General features: G+C 40.0%; 1 protein-coding gene across 1 annotated transcript in view; it reads right to left on the bottom strand.

Moving 5' to 3' along the window:
• The window catches only part of LOC121961614 (carnitine O-acetyltransferase-like), a 16,291-nt gene extending 12,812 nt beyond the window's left edge, over nucleotides 1-3,479 (bottom strand). The window contains exons 1-3 of the mRNA XM_042511670.2: nucleotides 3,453-3,479; nucleotides 2,568-2,840; nucleotides 1,449-1,567 (exon numbers count right to left, since the gene is read on the bottom strand). Coding sequence (XP_042367604.2) covers nucleotides 1,449-1,567; nucleotides 2,568-2,840; nucleotides 3,453-3,479 — 419 coding nt within the window. The remainder of the gene's footprint in view (nucleotides 1-1,448; nucleotides 1,568-2,567; nucleotides 2,841-3,452) is intronic.
• Between the last annotated feature and the right edge of the window lie 12,241 nt (nucleotides 3,480-15,720).

Raw genomic sequence — 15,720 nt, 5'->3', positions numbered from 1 at the left:
TTTTCATCCATAATAGTAACCTGTTTTGGCATTGCATAGATTCTAAATATTGGTTTGCACCCTTTTGGCACCTTACTATAATGTAGTTTAATTTTTTTTGTGATTGTTACTTGTGTTATCTTACTGTGCTATCTCATCTTATGCTGGAAAGTCCATGCTTGTGTCGTGAGGTCAGCAATCTGTCTGGACTCACTGCCACCCCAAACACTTTCTGGAAAATACAATCCATTTGGGTCAATCAGGGATCTGCACCATAGTTGTCAACATAAGTCGCTAATCAGGGACTGCGTTGTAGGTGATGAATTAGCATGCTGCTTGCAAAGCAACAATCACTAACTCAAACATTAGCAGAGTAAACACAGTGATAAGAGATGTTAAATCAGTAAAAGAGTCAATAACAACAATTAAAGAAGAACAAGAGGATGCCCTTGCAGAGTTTCTCGGAGGTAAAGACTTGAGCTTATTTTCTGACCAGATTTGGCAAAAGGTTGATTCATTAACTGGATCCATTGGTGATGAGGAAGATGTTCCCTGGTACAAATGAGGGAGCAGATGCATGGGGCTGCAAAGCTGGGGTTTACAGCCATGCAGATCAATATTCACAATGCTGTAGACAGACCATAAAGACAATGCCAGCTGTTATTCGGCAGTCTAGAGACAGCTGGGTGCTGAATAAGAAACATCAAAATATGCTGACCATGCCAGTGTATCATGTAAACCTTATGGGCATTGTTGTTGACAAAATACACGTCACATACAAAAGGCTAATATAAATGAACTGTGCTGTTTTAGACTCTTGTCTAACTGACAACATTTTTGTGTAGAAGAGGCAATGGCTAACGTCAGGATTGGCTGAAGGAGTGTCTGTTAAGGGGAGTACTCCCACTCTCTGAAAGTGTTTGGGACAGCAGTGAGTCCAGACTGACAGACAGAAAGAAACAGAATGTTGAGCTTATGTTATCAGGACGATCTCACCAGACTAGTAAGAACAGGCATCCTCTGCAAAAGTGATTAACTGGTCCAAGTTTGAGGGGTTTACACTAGGACAGTGGAGGAGTAAAGAACCATTCATAACTACCAGCTGGACTGTGGTGAAGCAGAGAGGGAATTAAGCTGTCTTCCTGGGAAACAGTGACTTTCAAAATAAAACCTTAAATAAAAAAAAAATAAAATAAATTAAAAAAAAAAGGTGGTATAAAGGTGTTGTATTATCTGTAATAAACCAGAAATGCAGAACAAACTTCAGCTGACTTCAAGCCAAAACTTGAAACATAAACTGCTGCCAACCAGGTTAAGTTTGCCTCATAAATTATGATGGTAATCTAGCCGGGTTTAAAGATAGCCACTTTAATAATACTGGAAGCTCTGGCTTTACACTTAACATACCTCACTAAGTTTGTATCCACTGAATACAAACTTAGTGTGTGTGCATGTATGTGTCTTTTTACCTTATTTTTCCCTTTTTATCTCTGTAGTCTGCTCGGGGAAAGAGGCCCCCAGCATTTGACGAACCCACCACAGCCTTCCGCGAGGTGATGAATCCAACCTTCACAAATTCCTCTGTAATCTAGAAACAGTTAGAAACTATAGGTGACACAGATACATACAGAAATACATAGATAAAGTCCAATGAATTTGAATAGAAAGGTATTTCATAGTTCCTTTACTCAATGTGAAATGTTCCTGGACAATGTTTTATTCCAAATTAAGGGTGAAACAGCAAAAAAAAAAAAAAAAAAAAACCTAATGAAATTTGGTGACCAAACAGCGTGAAAAATAATTCCTATTTACATGAAGTAAAAGTAAGATGATGACAAGGCTGCAAAAGTTATAATCCTTAAAGTTTCAGTTTTGGTTAATTTTGTGACACCTGAGGTTATTGGTGGTAACAATTGACATGCAATCATTGATAACTGATCACCAACAAAACCAGATGACATTTCAATTAATAAAACTATGCTGTCCAATTACTATCTGGCCAGCTCTGTGATTATTTTATAGCTGACCAAAGAAACTGGTGAATTATGTTAATTATTTTTTGATAATCACTACAATATCCCTACAGGCTGCAGCTGATCTGTCTCTTGATCAAACATTCATATGCATAATAGAACACATTTATTCCAGTGAAACATCAGCTGTATCTAGCCTTCAACTTTATTTTTTGTCCCTTGAGGGTATTCAGATGTACAGCAAGTAAAACCAAATAAAAGGCACAAGTGAACACCATCTCCATCTTCATCCTCTCTCTCTATCCCTCTCTCGCACCACCCTCTCCCTTCAGCCCCATTCTTTCTCCACCGGTTGTGGCATCCTAGTTTCTGGAAAAAAGGTTTCATTTCATTTCGTTTTAGATGCAGATAAGTAATGAGAATTGAACCCTCATTTTAGTATGTTGTCATGGTTCAAGAAACTTAAGTAAAAATCCTGATGTCAGTACCTGGTCAAGATAACTGATTTATTCTCTAAACTTTTAGTAAACAGGAGTTAAATAGCTACAGAATCTGTGAGGAAGTCATTGTCTCAGTAGATGTGTCTACAGCTGATGGTGTAGTTGTTGAACTCACCCAGTTCTCAGAGTTCTCTGCTTTCCTCTCCAGGCTTCTCTGCAGTCTTTCTCCGACCCCTCCTTCTCTACGAAACTCTTCCACCAGTTTTTTTGCTCGCTTCAGCTCGTCCCCTTCCAACATGGGCTCCATGTACTGGAGGTAGATGTCACAGGTCTGCTGCAGAGGGGGGACAGGCTGACTGGGCAGGTCCTTCTGCTGGGACAGGTTTCTGCTAGCAACCAGGGTCACTGATACAGGTCTCACCAAGTGATAGGGCTTCACCATCCCCACCTTTATATGAGAGATACAAGAGTGTTCTCAAACTCATGTACATTTATGTTATAACTAATAATGACACCTGTTTCCTCTTGACCAGATACCAGTAAAGTCCTCTTGTATTACAGTCAATTCTGCAAGAAGAAGAGGCAGAACACAAAGCAGACAAAGAAAACGAGGAAACCTGACTTACTAAAATGTAAAGCTAAGTATGGAACCTTTGTCAGTCCTCTCTGGCAGTGACAGTAATCACACAAAAACTGTTGATGTGTGTAAGAAAAGCAGTGGGATTGGCATTATTCTGGTGCGGCTGTGCAGAAATATCACCGTAGATAACAAACAGCAGTACTCTGATGTCCTGAGAAGTACAGAGATCTTTCCCTTGTGGTACAAGGCTTACTTAGCATTGCGTGAACTTGTTTGGCAAGGGTTGAAAGAACTGAATACTTGAGTTCATTTATTTGTAAAAGTTCCACACTCTTGTCGTAACATAACAGTTAAGGATGTAGAGACATAATGCAAAAATGTAGAAGTTTACAAACAAAATGTTAAAATGTAAGACATAAGACTATGGTGTAGTAAACACAAGTTATATACCCAAATGTTCAAATGGTATTGTTCACTTACCAGAGCTCTGCTGCAATTTCTCAACATTGTGCTATTAGAGAAACTCCCACAGACTTAAGCTGGACTCTGTTAACTTTTTTAAAGGTTTTTTGAAGGCACAGATAGATGAAGTTTCTGCTGTATGAGAGGAGTTGGTAACAACGGCTCTGAAGCTAAATCTCAAAGACTAGTCTTCTTCAACTGAGTATAAAGACCGGAGAAAGTTTGTTTGTACTGGTCAGTAATGATGTCACCAACTGTCACCTTGTATATTTGTGGTCAGTAAATTAACATAAGGTAGGGAGGGGACTGAAAGAAGCAGAGTAACTGTCCTGTGGGTGTCAGGACAACAGATCGGGGTCATGTACTTTGGGCAAGACCAACAAAGGAACAGTAAACTGTTATCATCCAGCAAACTGTGAGTAAGCCTGCCCTTAGGCAAATTTGGGATTAAGTACTTGTTACTTTGACAACAGTTCCTGATTTACATTAAGCCAGTTTCAGTGAGCTAAAATAAACTCCAGTCAAATCCTTAATCTGGATAATTTGGTTATCCATGTACAAAGAATAGGGCCCAGATCTTTGTTGGACCTAATCAAGTAGATGAGTCTCTTTTCCTGCAACTCTTCTGGCTTCTAAAATTCATGAACTACATACTGGGATTACTTGACGTGTTAGCCCTCAGGTTAGCCCTAACTACCCCAAACAGACAAACAATGCATGTGTGGAAAGACAAACTTTAGCATGTTACAGTTTTATAGTTTAATCACAGGTCTATCTGACCATAATACGATTTTAATTGTTAAAAAAAAAAAAATATCCAAAAACAATCTACAATAACACAAGTTTGAAAAAAAACCTACATAATATTAATTGGGATAATCTTTATCAAATTTATGACTAGGATACCTGTTGTGCCACAGTGAAGGAAACACTCTCAGATGTAATTCAGAAATACTTAAGTCAGTTGTGGATGCAGCCACAAAGAGGGAGGGATTTACATGGCTGAATAAGGATATCTGCCACCTTACGAAAAAGAAAAGAAAAACACACACAGACAAACTTGTTTTTAAAGGACTAAGAAATAGCAGTTAGGGAGTTGTGTATTGCACAAACTTGCTTTTTTTATGCAGTTGATTACTGAATCAGAGGGGAAAACTTGGTTCTCTGGAAATAATTAACACTTAATTCTTTAACTACTGCCTAACCCACAAAAATCAATAATGGAATTAAACATAAATGTAATATTTGGTCATGATAGGATCAATATTGCAAATGAATTTAACACATTTTTCACTCAATCAGCCTCAATCAGAATTCACTCAGAATTGGCTGATACTTTACAACCAGTACAGTAACAAGATACATTGCGAGACCAGTCAATGTTGTTATGTGTAAAAGTGGTAGACCAAAGTGAGACTAATAAGTCATTATGCAGTTAAGGCGATCTAAAGCCAATGATAATTTTGGCTTTAATACCTCTTTCATAAAAAGCTCATCTGCATCTGTACTTTGGCCTGATACCAGACAGGGACAGGGACAACTGTCTGTTTATTGATTAAATGAGCAATTTTTCTGACAAAAAACAAGAAATGAAAAAGAAAAAGTATTAGTTTCAGTAAAAAGAAGTCAATGAAAAATTTGGAATTAAGATTGATGAGAAAGAGATAGACAAGGTACATGAGTTTAATTTTTTTTCTTGGTATAATTCTCAACTTACATTTGATAAACATGTGAAGAGACTGCAAAATTGTCAAAACAAATTTCAGTTGCTTTTACATAATAAGAAAACACATACTTCTCAAGGCAGCACCACACTTCATGCAAATCGTGATATTTTCTCATTTATCATACTGTATAACTGTTTGGAAAAATACTATCAAACAACAATGGCTCCCATTAGGTCAACATGCAAACAGGTGTAACCATTGGTGGCTAGTGATGTCTGCGTCGCGTTTGGATAATGAGGTGAACCAGACAAGGATATTGTGGAGGATATCGTCTCTGTTTATTCTGCCAACTGACAACAGGCGAGAAAGACAATTTCCCTTGGTCAATATGCCCACAAACTTCAGCTCCTTCACAAATTAAACAACATAGCAATGTTTCAGCATTTTCAGGATTTTTAAGCCAAACTTTTCAGCCAAACTTTTAAAACATGTCTTAAACATGGAAATGTGGGACAGCAATGCAGCATACCTTTCCCATGAAGCACATCAGCGAAAAAGGGGAGAGCGAGACACACAATATACAGGGGAACCCACAAAACTGAACGGAGGGGTACATGAACTGAACCTTGAACATTCCTATTATAACGAACTTCTACTAATAGTTACAACATAACTATTTCTACAAAGATTTTGTGTAGTTATAATAAAATAAATTACAAATAAATTTCATGTTATTGTTGTATAATTAACCCTGTTACACAGGCACTTAAAGTAATGGATTGGAAATGGCACCATTGCTTAATTCTACAATAATACAATACAATATGTTAAGTTGTGACAGTTTTTTTAATCTTTCATTTTTAAATCAAATTTTCATGTGCACCTTGCACCAGAAATACTCTCAACTGGTAAACAAACAAAATAATGGAATTAGAACTTGGTGTTCAACAAGTGAAAACTGTAGAGCAGCAAAATGCAGAGCAACATTTGGTCAGTCATCCTTATTTAGCAAAAGGTAAACTGTGGAATATATGTCACTGTCTGAAATTTAAAAAAAAAACTAATAGAACTCAAGGCCCTTCACACACGTTCAAAACAATGGCTAAAACTGAAGCAAACCTGTGAACACTGATTACACTGATTATGTATGCTAAAATCCTTGATCATACATACATACAACACGTGCAATTTTTGTGTTAAGCACAATGCATGGACGCACATGTGTGGGTACGCACACACTGAAACACACAGATATCAAAACACTCTTAACAGTGTTAAATGTAATTATTTCAATATCATCCACATCTAATAAGTAAAGTAAAAGCCTTATCAACAAGTGCTAACACCTAAGATGGGATTCAAAGATAAGAAAAGTAAACGTGTGGGATATTCAGAGACAAGAGCCACTGTCTTACCGGTTTTATGTCCATGATATAACACAGGAACAAACAGGTTGAAGGTTTTGTAAATGGATGTGTACGCCCTACAACATTTTCATTCCTGACATTTGTTTTTGTACAGCAATCCTTTTTGAAGACTTATTTGCAGACTACTACATGTCATCACAAAGCAGCACTTTTGAGTTCATAAAGGGAGACTATAAGGAAATTATCTTTAGACTTTAGTCTAAAGTAAACTTCTTTAGTCTTTTTTGAGGCTACCATAACATCCTGTCACATGGACCAAGAAAATGCAAAAAAGAACTCAAAGAACTGATACAACCGTAAAACAAGACTTTTCCTGCATGTAGTCATATTGACTATTTACAATAAAGGGGACTCTCTGTGGCCTCAGATCCAAAAGCCCCTGACTGTTGGCCTGACCAAGCTGACATTCTGTGACAAGCAGCGTGAAATCTTCAAGTCCTCTTTTGACCTTATGTTTCTCATGATATAGGAGATGCGAGACAAAGTATGTAAAGACTTCTTGAACAAATGCAAACTTAAAAACTATTTACAGACTGTGAACAGTTCAAATAAAAACTCAGACCTGGTTTTTAAAAAAAAAGAAAAGGTTTGACAGAGATGTAGAAGACTGACAAGGGATGGGTCCGGGACAAATCCAGCTCATCGCAGAGAGCATACTAACTAGAGCATACTGGCCTACCTACATTATGTACCTGCACCATCATCTATTGAGGATGACTCAGAAACCAACAACAGTACAGCTTCCTCTGCCTCCTCTTTCTTTAGAAGATTCACCCAGCCAGCAAGGTGAAGGTCGGAGAAGATACAGGAAAACAGAAGGAGGAAGAAAAAACATTGGAGGTGAGAACATAAGAGTCTAACAGGGGATAAGATAATAACTAACCAGAACCAAGAGACCTTCAATGTTGTCAATTTATCTTTTAAAAAATTTTCCTCCAGTTGTAAAGTAGCTATTTCTTAAGGTTTATCTTCTGTACCTATATAAAGATTTCAATGTCTATGTTGATTTTCAAATTCGTTTTATTCAGTTCATCATCGTCATTGTTCAGATCATCCATTATACCAAATATATATATGTATATGTATATATATATATATATATATATATATATATATATATATATATATATATATATATATATATATATATATATATATATATATATACTGGGATAAGGACAGAAGTGCAATTAAATAATTAAATGGCCTAATCGAGCTATAACCGTAGCTCTATTTAACTGTAGTAAGAGTCTGGGATGGGCAGCTTTGGGGAGCCCCAGGACCTGGCTGAAGAGGGGGAGGAAAAGCTGGGGGATGGAGTCAAGGGGGATGGTATCAGAGCTGTCCTATTGTCTTTAAAATTGTCAGCAGGATGCGTTCAGCTAGTTTGCCAGGCATAGGCTGCAAATTGAGTGGGGGTCTTTAGGTTTACAGTTGGTGATCTGTTTTTCAGCCCCTCTCAGACAGAAGTAGAGTCATAAGCTGAGAACTGTTATTGGACTTTATCAGCGCACGGTCTTTTGGCATCTCTTAACGCCTTGCCAAACCTGTACTTGGCCTCTTAAAACCTGTCGCTGTCCCCACTCCCGAATGCCTCTTCCTTTTTGCACCCATAGCTGACTGAACATAGCATTAGAACCATGGTTTGTTATCACCATTGTGATAACAAACCATGGTGTGTGCTGGTATACAGCTGTCTTCACAGAAGCTGGTGTATGATATCACAGCCTCTGTGTGCTCAGCCAGACTGTTGAAGGAAGTCCTGTACAATCTAAACATGCCTGGAGATCCTTCACAGCTTCTCAGGTCCACTTCTTAGATGTCCTCACAAAAGCTTTATAGAGCACTAATTTTTGCAGGAATCAAGTAGACCACGACATATTCAGAGTGTCCCAGTGCAGTGCGACAGATGGCGTGATAGGCACCACTAAATGTTGTTTAACAATTCTCCAAAACGTTCTCCTCACACATTTAATAAACTGTCTGCATTTTGGGAGTTCATTGCTGAGGTTACCTCTTTTAAAACAGCCAAAGACAAAAACTTGGGGGTCTGAGTACAGTATGTCTGTTCCACACACAGTACCTGATCAACAAGCATGTACTGTGCTTCCTGCGTGTTGGTCTGTAGTGGAATGTAAACACCAACCAAACTGAGATGTTGATGCCTTTTTTTAAACTTTGTTTTCCACTTAACCAGATATATCCTCACATTTTCTTATTCTAAAATGGGATTTTAACTCTTGGCTGAATCCTACACTGGACCACTCCACTATACAAAATGTATGTCTTCCTGGTCTGCTTATGTGATTCAGTGCTTTAAAGAAAAAGTTGTTCCCCATGGTGTTCAATAACCAGTTATTTCCAAATGAGGCTTTTGGAATTTATTTCAAAGAAAAAATATTTTTTTCATAGTGTAAATAAGACTCCTGATGTGTGACCCCGAGGACGTGTTTTAGAGGTGAAATAATTTCTTACAGTGATTATGAGATGAAAATTAAGAAGGAGAAACTACTACAAATAAAAAAAAAACATTGTTCAGCTGGATATGGTATGGTTAAAGTTAGAGAGGGAATAAAGCAGATCAATCACTTTAGACAACAAATCATGTGTTGCCTCAATTGTTTCATTCAAAACAAAATAACATGGTTTTGAAAAGGGCCCTGAACTATTGGTAAAATGATAACTCCTTTAACTCTTACAAAAGCAAAAGAGGTAATTTAAGAGCAGGCCCACAGGTAGTGGTGTAAGGGAGGGGCAGTGAGGTTCTACATGAATAGTATGAGTCAGAACAGTGTAACCCATCAGGTAATACTTAATGCTGGTAGGTGTTATAAAAATAGGGAAAACCCCCAATATGTGACTCCAGTTATTATAGGTCTCCAATGGGTTAGCTTAAAAAAGGTGGCCTGCTGGATCTCATATTACAGTTAAACAGTAAGTTAAAACGTGTTTCTGAAAACATCTGAGGTGAGAAAAATGCAACATAGAAACAAGAGATTCTGTTACTATGTTGTGACAGAAGATTCTGTTACTATGTCGCATTTTTCTCACCTCAGATGTTTTCAGAAACACGTTTTAACTTTCTGTTTAACTGTAATATGGATCCAACATAAGCCAAGATTGGCTTATGTTGGATCCATTTGAGCTCCATTTTTTGGGTTTCCATTTTCACAGTGTAGGAAGGAATGTGGCACCCAATTCCTGTTCATAAACTCTCACAGTTATGGCAAAACAGGTCATTAAAACAACTTTCTGCATTATAATGTATTGTAATTCATTATGAATGCCACCATTATGCATTATAGATGTATATATAGAAAGTGTTACCGAACAACTTGTCATGACTGTATGATTCTACCGTAAAACAAATTTGATATTCTGTTTTCTGTATTGCATAATGGAGCTGGAAGAAAGTGAGATCCCTCACATCTTTGTGTTTTTGGATGAGACTTGTTTAAATCTTGCCAAAGAAAGGAGATGTGGCTGAGAAAGGCCACGGTGGATGTGCCAGGTCAATTGGGGGGGGCAATATCACTATGTGTGCTGCAATATCAGCACACATAGCACACACATCTCCACAATTTGCCCATATAACACCCAGAAAGTCCTGACATGCTCGGACAGCCTCTATGGAGATCTTATCCCTGAGAGTGAGAGCAATTTTGTAAGGTCTGACTTGCCAAATTTTGTGGTTGTGTGGGATAAGGTGAGCTTTCGCCGTGGCAAGCTCATCACAGAATGGTTTGCTGCCCACCAAAGGATGCTGATGGTGTTCCTTCCACCATATTCTCCATTTCTCAATACAGTTGAGTAATTCTGTCCGGCATGGAGGTGGAGGGTGTATGAGCATTGCACTCAGAACTCAAGCTCTCTGCTTGCTGCAGTGGAGGCTGCTTATGACGATATCACAGCAGATCATTGTAGGGGATTTTGACCAACGCTTGTTTATGTAGCAGTGAGGTGTTGTATTTTGACCTTAATTAGGAGAAATGCACTTTTATTTTTATATAGATCTATTACCGTCAGAGAGGGGTAGTCCAGTCACAAAGTCCAAGGCAATGTGGGACCATGGGTGTCCGGGCACTGGGACAGGATGGAGGAGACCAGCTGAGGGGCTATGAGAGGCTTTACCTCTGGTGCAGATGGTGCATGCCTTGCCATACTCACGGGTGTCAACCGACATGGTAGGCCACCAGAAGTGCCTCTGGATGAGGGACAGGGTCCTTGCGACTCCTGGGTGGCACAAGAATCCAGAGGAGTGACCCCACTGGAGAACCTGGGACAAACAACCTGTTGGACCACCACAGGGATCACCGGGTTAGAGTCGAGAGCTCGTCTTACCACAGATTCAACTTCCCAGGTCAAAGACACCACCAAACAGGAAGTCAGCAGGATAGTGTCAGGTGGGTCTGGTTCCTCTTCTATTGGACCAAACTGCCTTGAGAGGGCATCTGGCTTAATGTTCTTGCTACCTGGACAGTAGGTGAGGGAGAAGTTGAACCAACCGAAGAATTAGGCCCACTAAGCCTGATGAGAGTTGAGGTGCTTGGCCGACTGGATGTATTGGAGGTTTTTATGGTCCAGACCACTACAGGTGTTTCCGCCCCCTCCAGCCATTGTCTCCATTCCTCCGACGCCAATTTAACAGCGAGCAGCTCTTGATTACCGACATCATCATCACAAAACCTAAAACACAACTCCTCCCGCACCAGTTCATCTTCCCCAGAATGAGGGAATAAATTAGCTCCATAAAATGCTTCTTTATAAAAGAAAAATAGATATTTATATAACTGTACACCTTATCTATACAGCATAAAGACAGGGGTTCTCAGGGGTGACAGTTTCCTGGGGAAGAAAGCACAAGGATATAACTGTTCGTCACCTGCCGAGCACTGAGAGAGCACTGAGAGACTACTGCTCTGACTCAGACATCTCAAGCATCCACTTCAACAATGATCTGGCTATAAGGATCCGGTTGGCCAAAGATGGGCACTGAGGAGAAACGATCCTTTAAGTCCTTGAAGGACTTCTCTGTAGTGGGAGACCATACATACAGCACAGAGAGGTTAGTCTAGTCATGGGTGCAACCACCAGACTGTAGTTGCGTAAATTCCATTCCATTCCACGACACCTTCACTGGGTCTGTCCTCACCTGCCCACTCTCAACAATGTACCCCAGGAATGACCTACAGGATGTATCAAAGTGACATTTCTTGGCTTTAACATATAACTTATTTTCCAGCAGGCTTTGTAACACCTGGCGAACATGGGTTATGTGTTCCTCAACCGACTTGAGGATGTCATCCAGGTAAATGTAGTGGACTGCCTTGGCCTGGTCTCTGTAATTCCCTTTTCTGAAGGGTCAGTTCTAGGTCTCGAGTTCCCCTATGCAAGTGGGGGACACGTCAAGAGACACTGTTTTACGAACCCAAAACATCCAACAGGGGGCTGTTAATTAACTTAACTTATACTCCCTGGGGATGTCTGCAAACACGCTCTGCCTTTGAAGCCACGGGAAAGGGCCAGTATCTGACACCCTCCACCCTGACATACAGCGGAAGGTAAAACACTCCAAAAGGCCCCATCAGCATACCACAGGATGTAAGGCATCTGAATGACCTCCTGGAATCACCCAGGCAATACCAAGCAAACATCGTATTGCCTCCCCTGCTGAGAGAACAAAAGTCGAACATTGGGTAAAGCCATTATATAACCCTGTGTTGTGATTAACATCTGACAGAATGACTTGGACCAAGGTTGTAAGTTAAAATTTCCCTTTCTTCCCTAATCTTTGTGACTGGGGTTGAGGTTGTCTCCATGCTTCAGTGAACAGATAGAAGCACCTTCCATTCTTTTCATCTCATGCAATTTGAATGAGTTAGTTAAAGTACATTTTATTCCCCTTTGTTGTAATGGAGCTATACTGCCATCTAGTGGTCTTAGTTATTAGTGAGCTCGTAACCAACTTTGTAGTTACATCTTGTTTTGTATTCATTGTATAATGATAGATGAAATGGTAGTTATATATCCAAGTAATCACCAAGTTGTTAGAACCCATGGTATAAATGTGATGTTATGTATGGTCATTTAACTAATTGAACGAGAAGGCTTTCAGAGTCATGTGTTACGTTACAAATTGCCCTCTCAGATCTCTTAACAGGTGTTTGAATTTACTGTGATGAGATCATAGTGGTGATGAGATACGTGAATTTACACACGACGGGTTGGGTCGCGTAATTCGTCATAAAGTACCGAGAAACAGATGTCTCCTAAATTACATTAAGTATTTTATAAAAAGAGGAATGCCAGATGCGCGATCGCTCGGCGCGAAGACTCGCTAATCCCCGCCCCCTATTCGCACATCCCAAAATTCCAAGATAAAAGCTAAGTGAGAGCTCAGCCCTCGCGCTCTTCTTTTTACTTTCTTTTCTTTTTCGGATCCGCTCTTCAACTCTTCACTTTCGATTCTCGCTGACACCCGGGCATCCTCGCTCACCCAAAGTTTACTTTTGTCCCACTTTTTAAGCTTTTCTTTTTTTTATCTCTTAACGTTTGTTTTTAAACGCCGTTTCTGGTCAGCAAAGACGATTTGTTTATTTCACCTCAAATAGGCTCGAGATAATAGTCCGAAGTAACTCCGTCAGGCCAACGGGGCTACTTTTTTGATTACTACTGCGAGTTTAATTGAAGAAGGACATTCCGCGATCCGCCGTCAACTCTGCCATGGATCTGAAGGCAACATCTGCTGTACAAAATTGTTGGCATCTGCAGCCTGCCCTTAAAGACTTTGTTCAAAGACTTTTACCGGTTCGCTGAGGCGAACCCTGAGGCCAGTTAAAGTCCGCCGCACACCGACTCCATCATCCCTGCCTCCGCCGCCTTTCAGTGGGTCACCTCGTCTGGAAGATGCGCAGCAGCCCTCTACTGGAGCAAAGCGACGATCTGGACCTCCCAGGAGAAGTCTGTTCAAGTCGGCAAAAGTAGGCAAAGTAACATCTTCTAACGATCAGAGTTGATGTCGTATAGCGATGTTCTAATTAAATTGCGGAATATTAATTTACTATTCAGCGAGCGTCCCAGCTCCATAAGATCACACGTCTCTCCCCACTATCATCTATAATTAATCATTTACATCACCTGAGTACAAGTTACATTACCTTGTTCCTTTTCCTTGGTTTAACCTCATTTATATGCCATATTTCTTATTCTGCTTTATATTCACTTCATATAAATTAAATAAAAAGGCTTCACTTATCGCCAAGTCGTTGTCTGTGAATATTATTTCATGAGAGAAACAAAATCAATGTATACAGGATAAACGGTACAGATTGTGAGAATGATTAGAATGATGACATGTTGTAACACTGTCATAATCTAAGATAAAAATTTTTCCTGAATGGAGAATGGTGCCCCTTTTACTTTAACGAGTGCAAAGTCCAAATTTTAACGTAGTTATTCATATCCGCTACATAAACAAATACATCAAATCAAATACAAACAATCAAATACATACAAGAACATCGTTAACCATGGCCTGGAAGACAGCAGTGGCATTTGTGAGTCCGAAAGACATGATGAGGTATTCGAAGTGGCCAAAGGGGTTGTTGAACACTGTTTTCCACCCGTCTCCTCCTTGATCCGGACCAGGTGGTAAGCGTTGCGAAGACCCAGCTTGTTAAACACTCTGGCACCGTGTAAGGGTTCAAAAGCAGAGTTAATCAATGGCAAAGGGTACTTATTTTTCACAGTGATATTGTTCAGCCCCCAGAAATCAATGCAGTGCCTAAACGTCTTGTCCTTCTTGGCCACAAAAAAGAAGCCAGCACCTAGGGGACAGATTATACCAGACTTGAGGGATTCACTGATATACTGCTCCATGTATTCACGTTCAGGTGCGGATAAGTTGTACAGTCTGCTGGTGAGCAATGGAGATCCGGGCAACAGATCGATTTGACAGTCATAAGGTCAGTGAGGTGGCAAGGTTAGGGCCTTCTCTTTACAAAAGACCCCTGCCAGGTAGTGGTAAGCGGGGGGCATAGTTGACATGTCAGGAGGTTCCGGTGGGCTTGATCTGGGGATGTTAGTACAGTTTGTCTGGGCTGATTTCAAACACGAGGAATGACGGTGACTGCTCCAGCTGCTAACCCTTCCTGTGGACCAATCAATGATAGGATTGTGGCAAAGTAGCCAAAATAACTGGGGCATTAGTGGAAGACATGACATGAAAACTCAAGAGCTCATGGTTACTACTGGCTAGCAACAGAGGTAATGGAACAGTTCCATGCGATATATGGGCTAGAACTTTACCATTAAGAGCTAGCACTACAAGGGGCGTGTCTAGTGGAATGGCAGGTATTTGGTTTTGTCTGACTACTAGAGCCTTGAGGGGGACATATTTACCATTGATACACAGAATAGAAATTAATTCTCTTACAGGGAATCGTGGCAACCACAGAAAGCACTGGCGAAAGCTGTGGAGGATTAAACTGTAGTCCTTCCATGTGAGAGACATTAGTCGAGAGCTGATGGAGTGACTCCATTATGATTATGCCTTGGAGCATCTGGACCTCCTGCAAGGAAACTGCTTGGTGGAGAGAAAAAACCCTGAGGGTCATTTTCGGTGTCTGCGGGTTCCACGTTGGCCAGATCATCAGAGACAGAACAAAGAGTGGGGGAGAAACATGGAGGATCACACACAGGGGAAAACAAACAATAACCACATAAGGGGAGAGGAGGGCAGCCATGATGCCATCATGACATGTACTAGGCTAATGGGAATTGTGAGTTGGTAGTTGGGTGTATGAGAGCCTTAACTGTATGTAACTGCACGTACGTATGACTGTTGTACTGTATTGTATTGTGTATTTATGTTGGACCCCCTCTAAAACAAGATGGCTCATCTCAAGGGCTATCCAGTAATAAAGTTTCATTTCAAATTAATGATAGGTTTCGAAAGTTATTGACCCAGGAGACCATCTGTGGGAACCATTGGTGGTTGTCATCCCTATATCTTCCCTAAACCTGTCATAGTTCATCATAGAACCTGCTATTATTTACATTGTTGTTATATATTGTAGTATGCATGGTTTTATTTTTTGTTTTTTTTCTTACATATTTCGTATTTCTTTTTCTCATATATGTTGTTCTATGTGTTCTATTATATTATGTTATACAGATGTCAAAAATTGCAAC

This window comes from Plectropomus leopardus, chromosome 22 (genome assembly GCF_026936395.1).
Source record: "Plectropomus leopardus strain MGB_pleo_1.0 chromosome 22, ASM2693639v1, whole genome shotgun sequence".
NCBI classification, from domain to species: domain Eukaryota; kingdom Metazoa; phylum Chordata; class Actinopteri; order Perciformes; family Serranidae; genus Plectropomus; species Plectropomus leopardus.
This window is presented reverse-complemented; position numbering and strand designations above follow the sequence as displayed.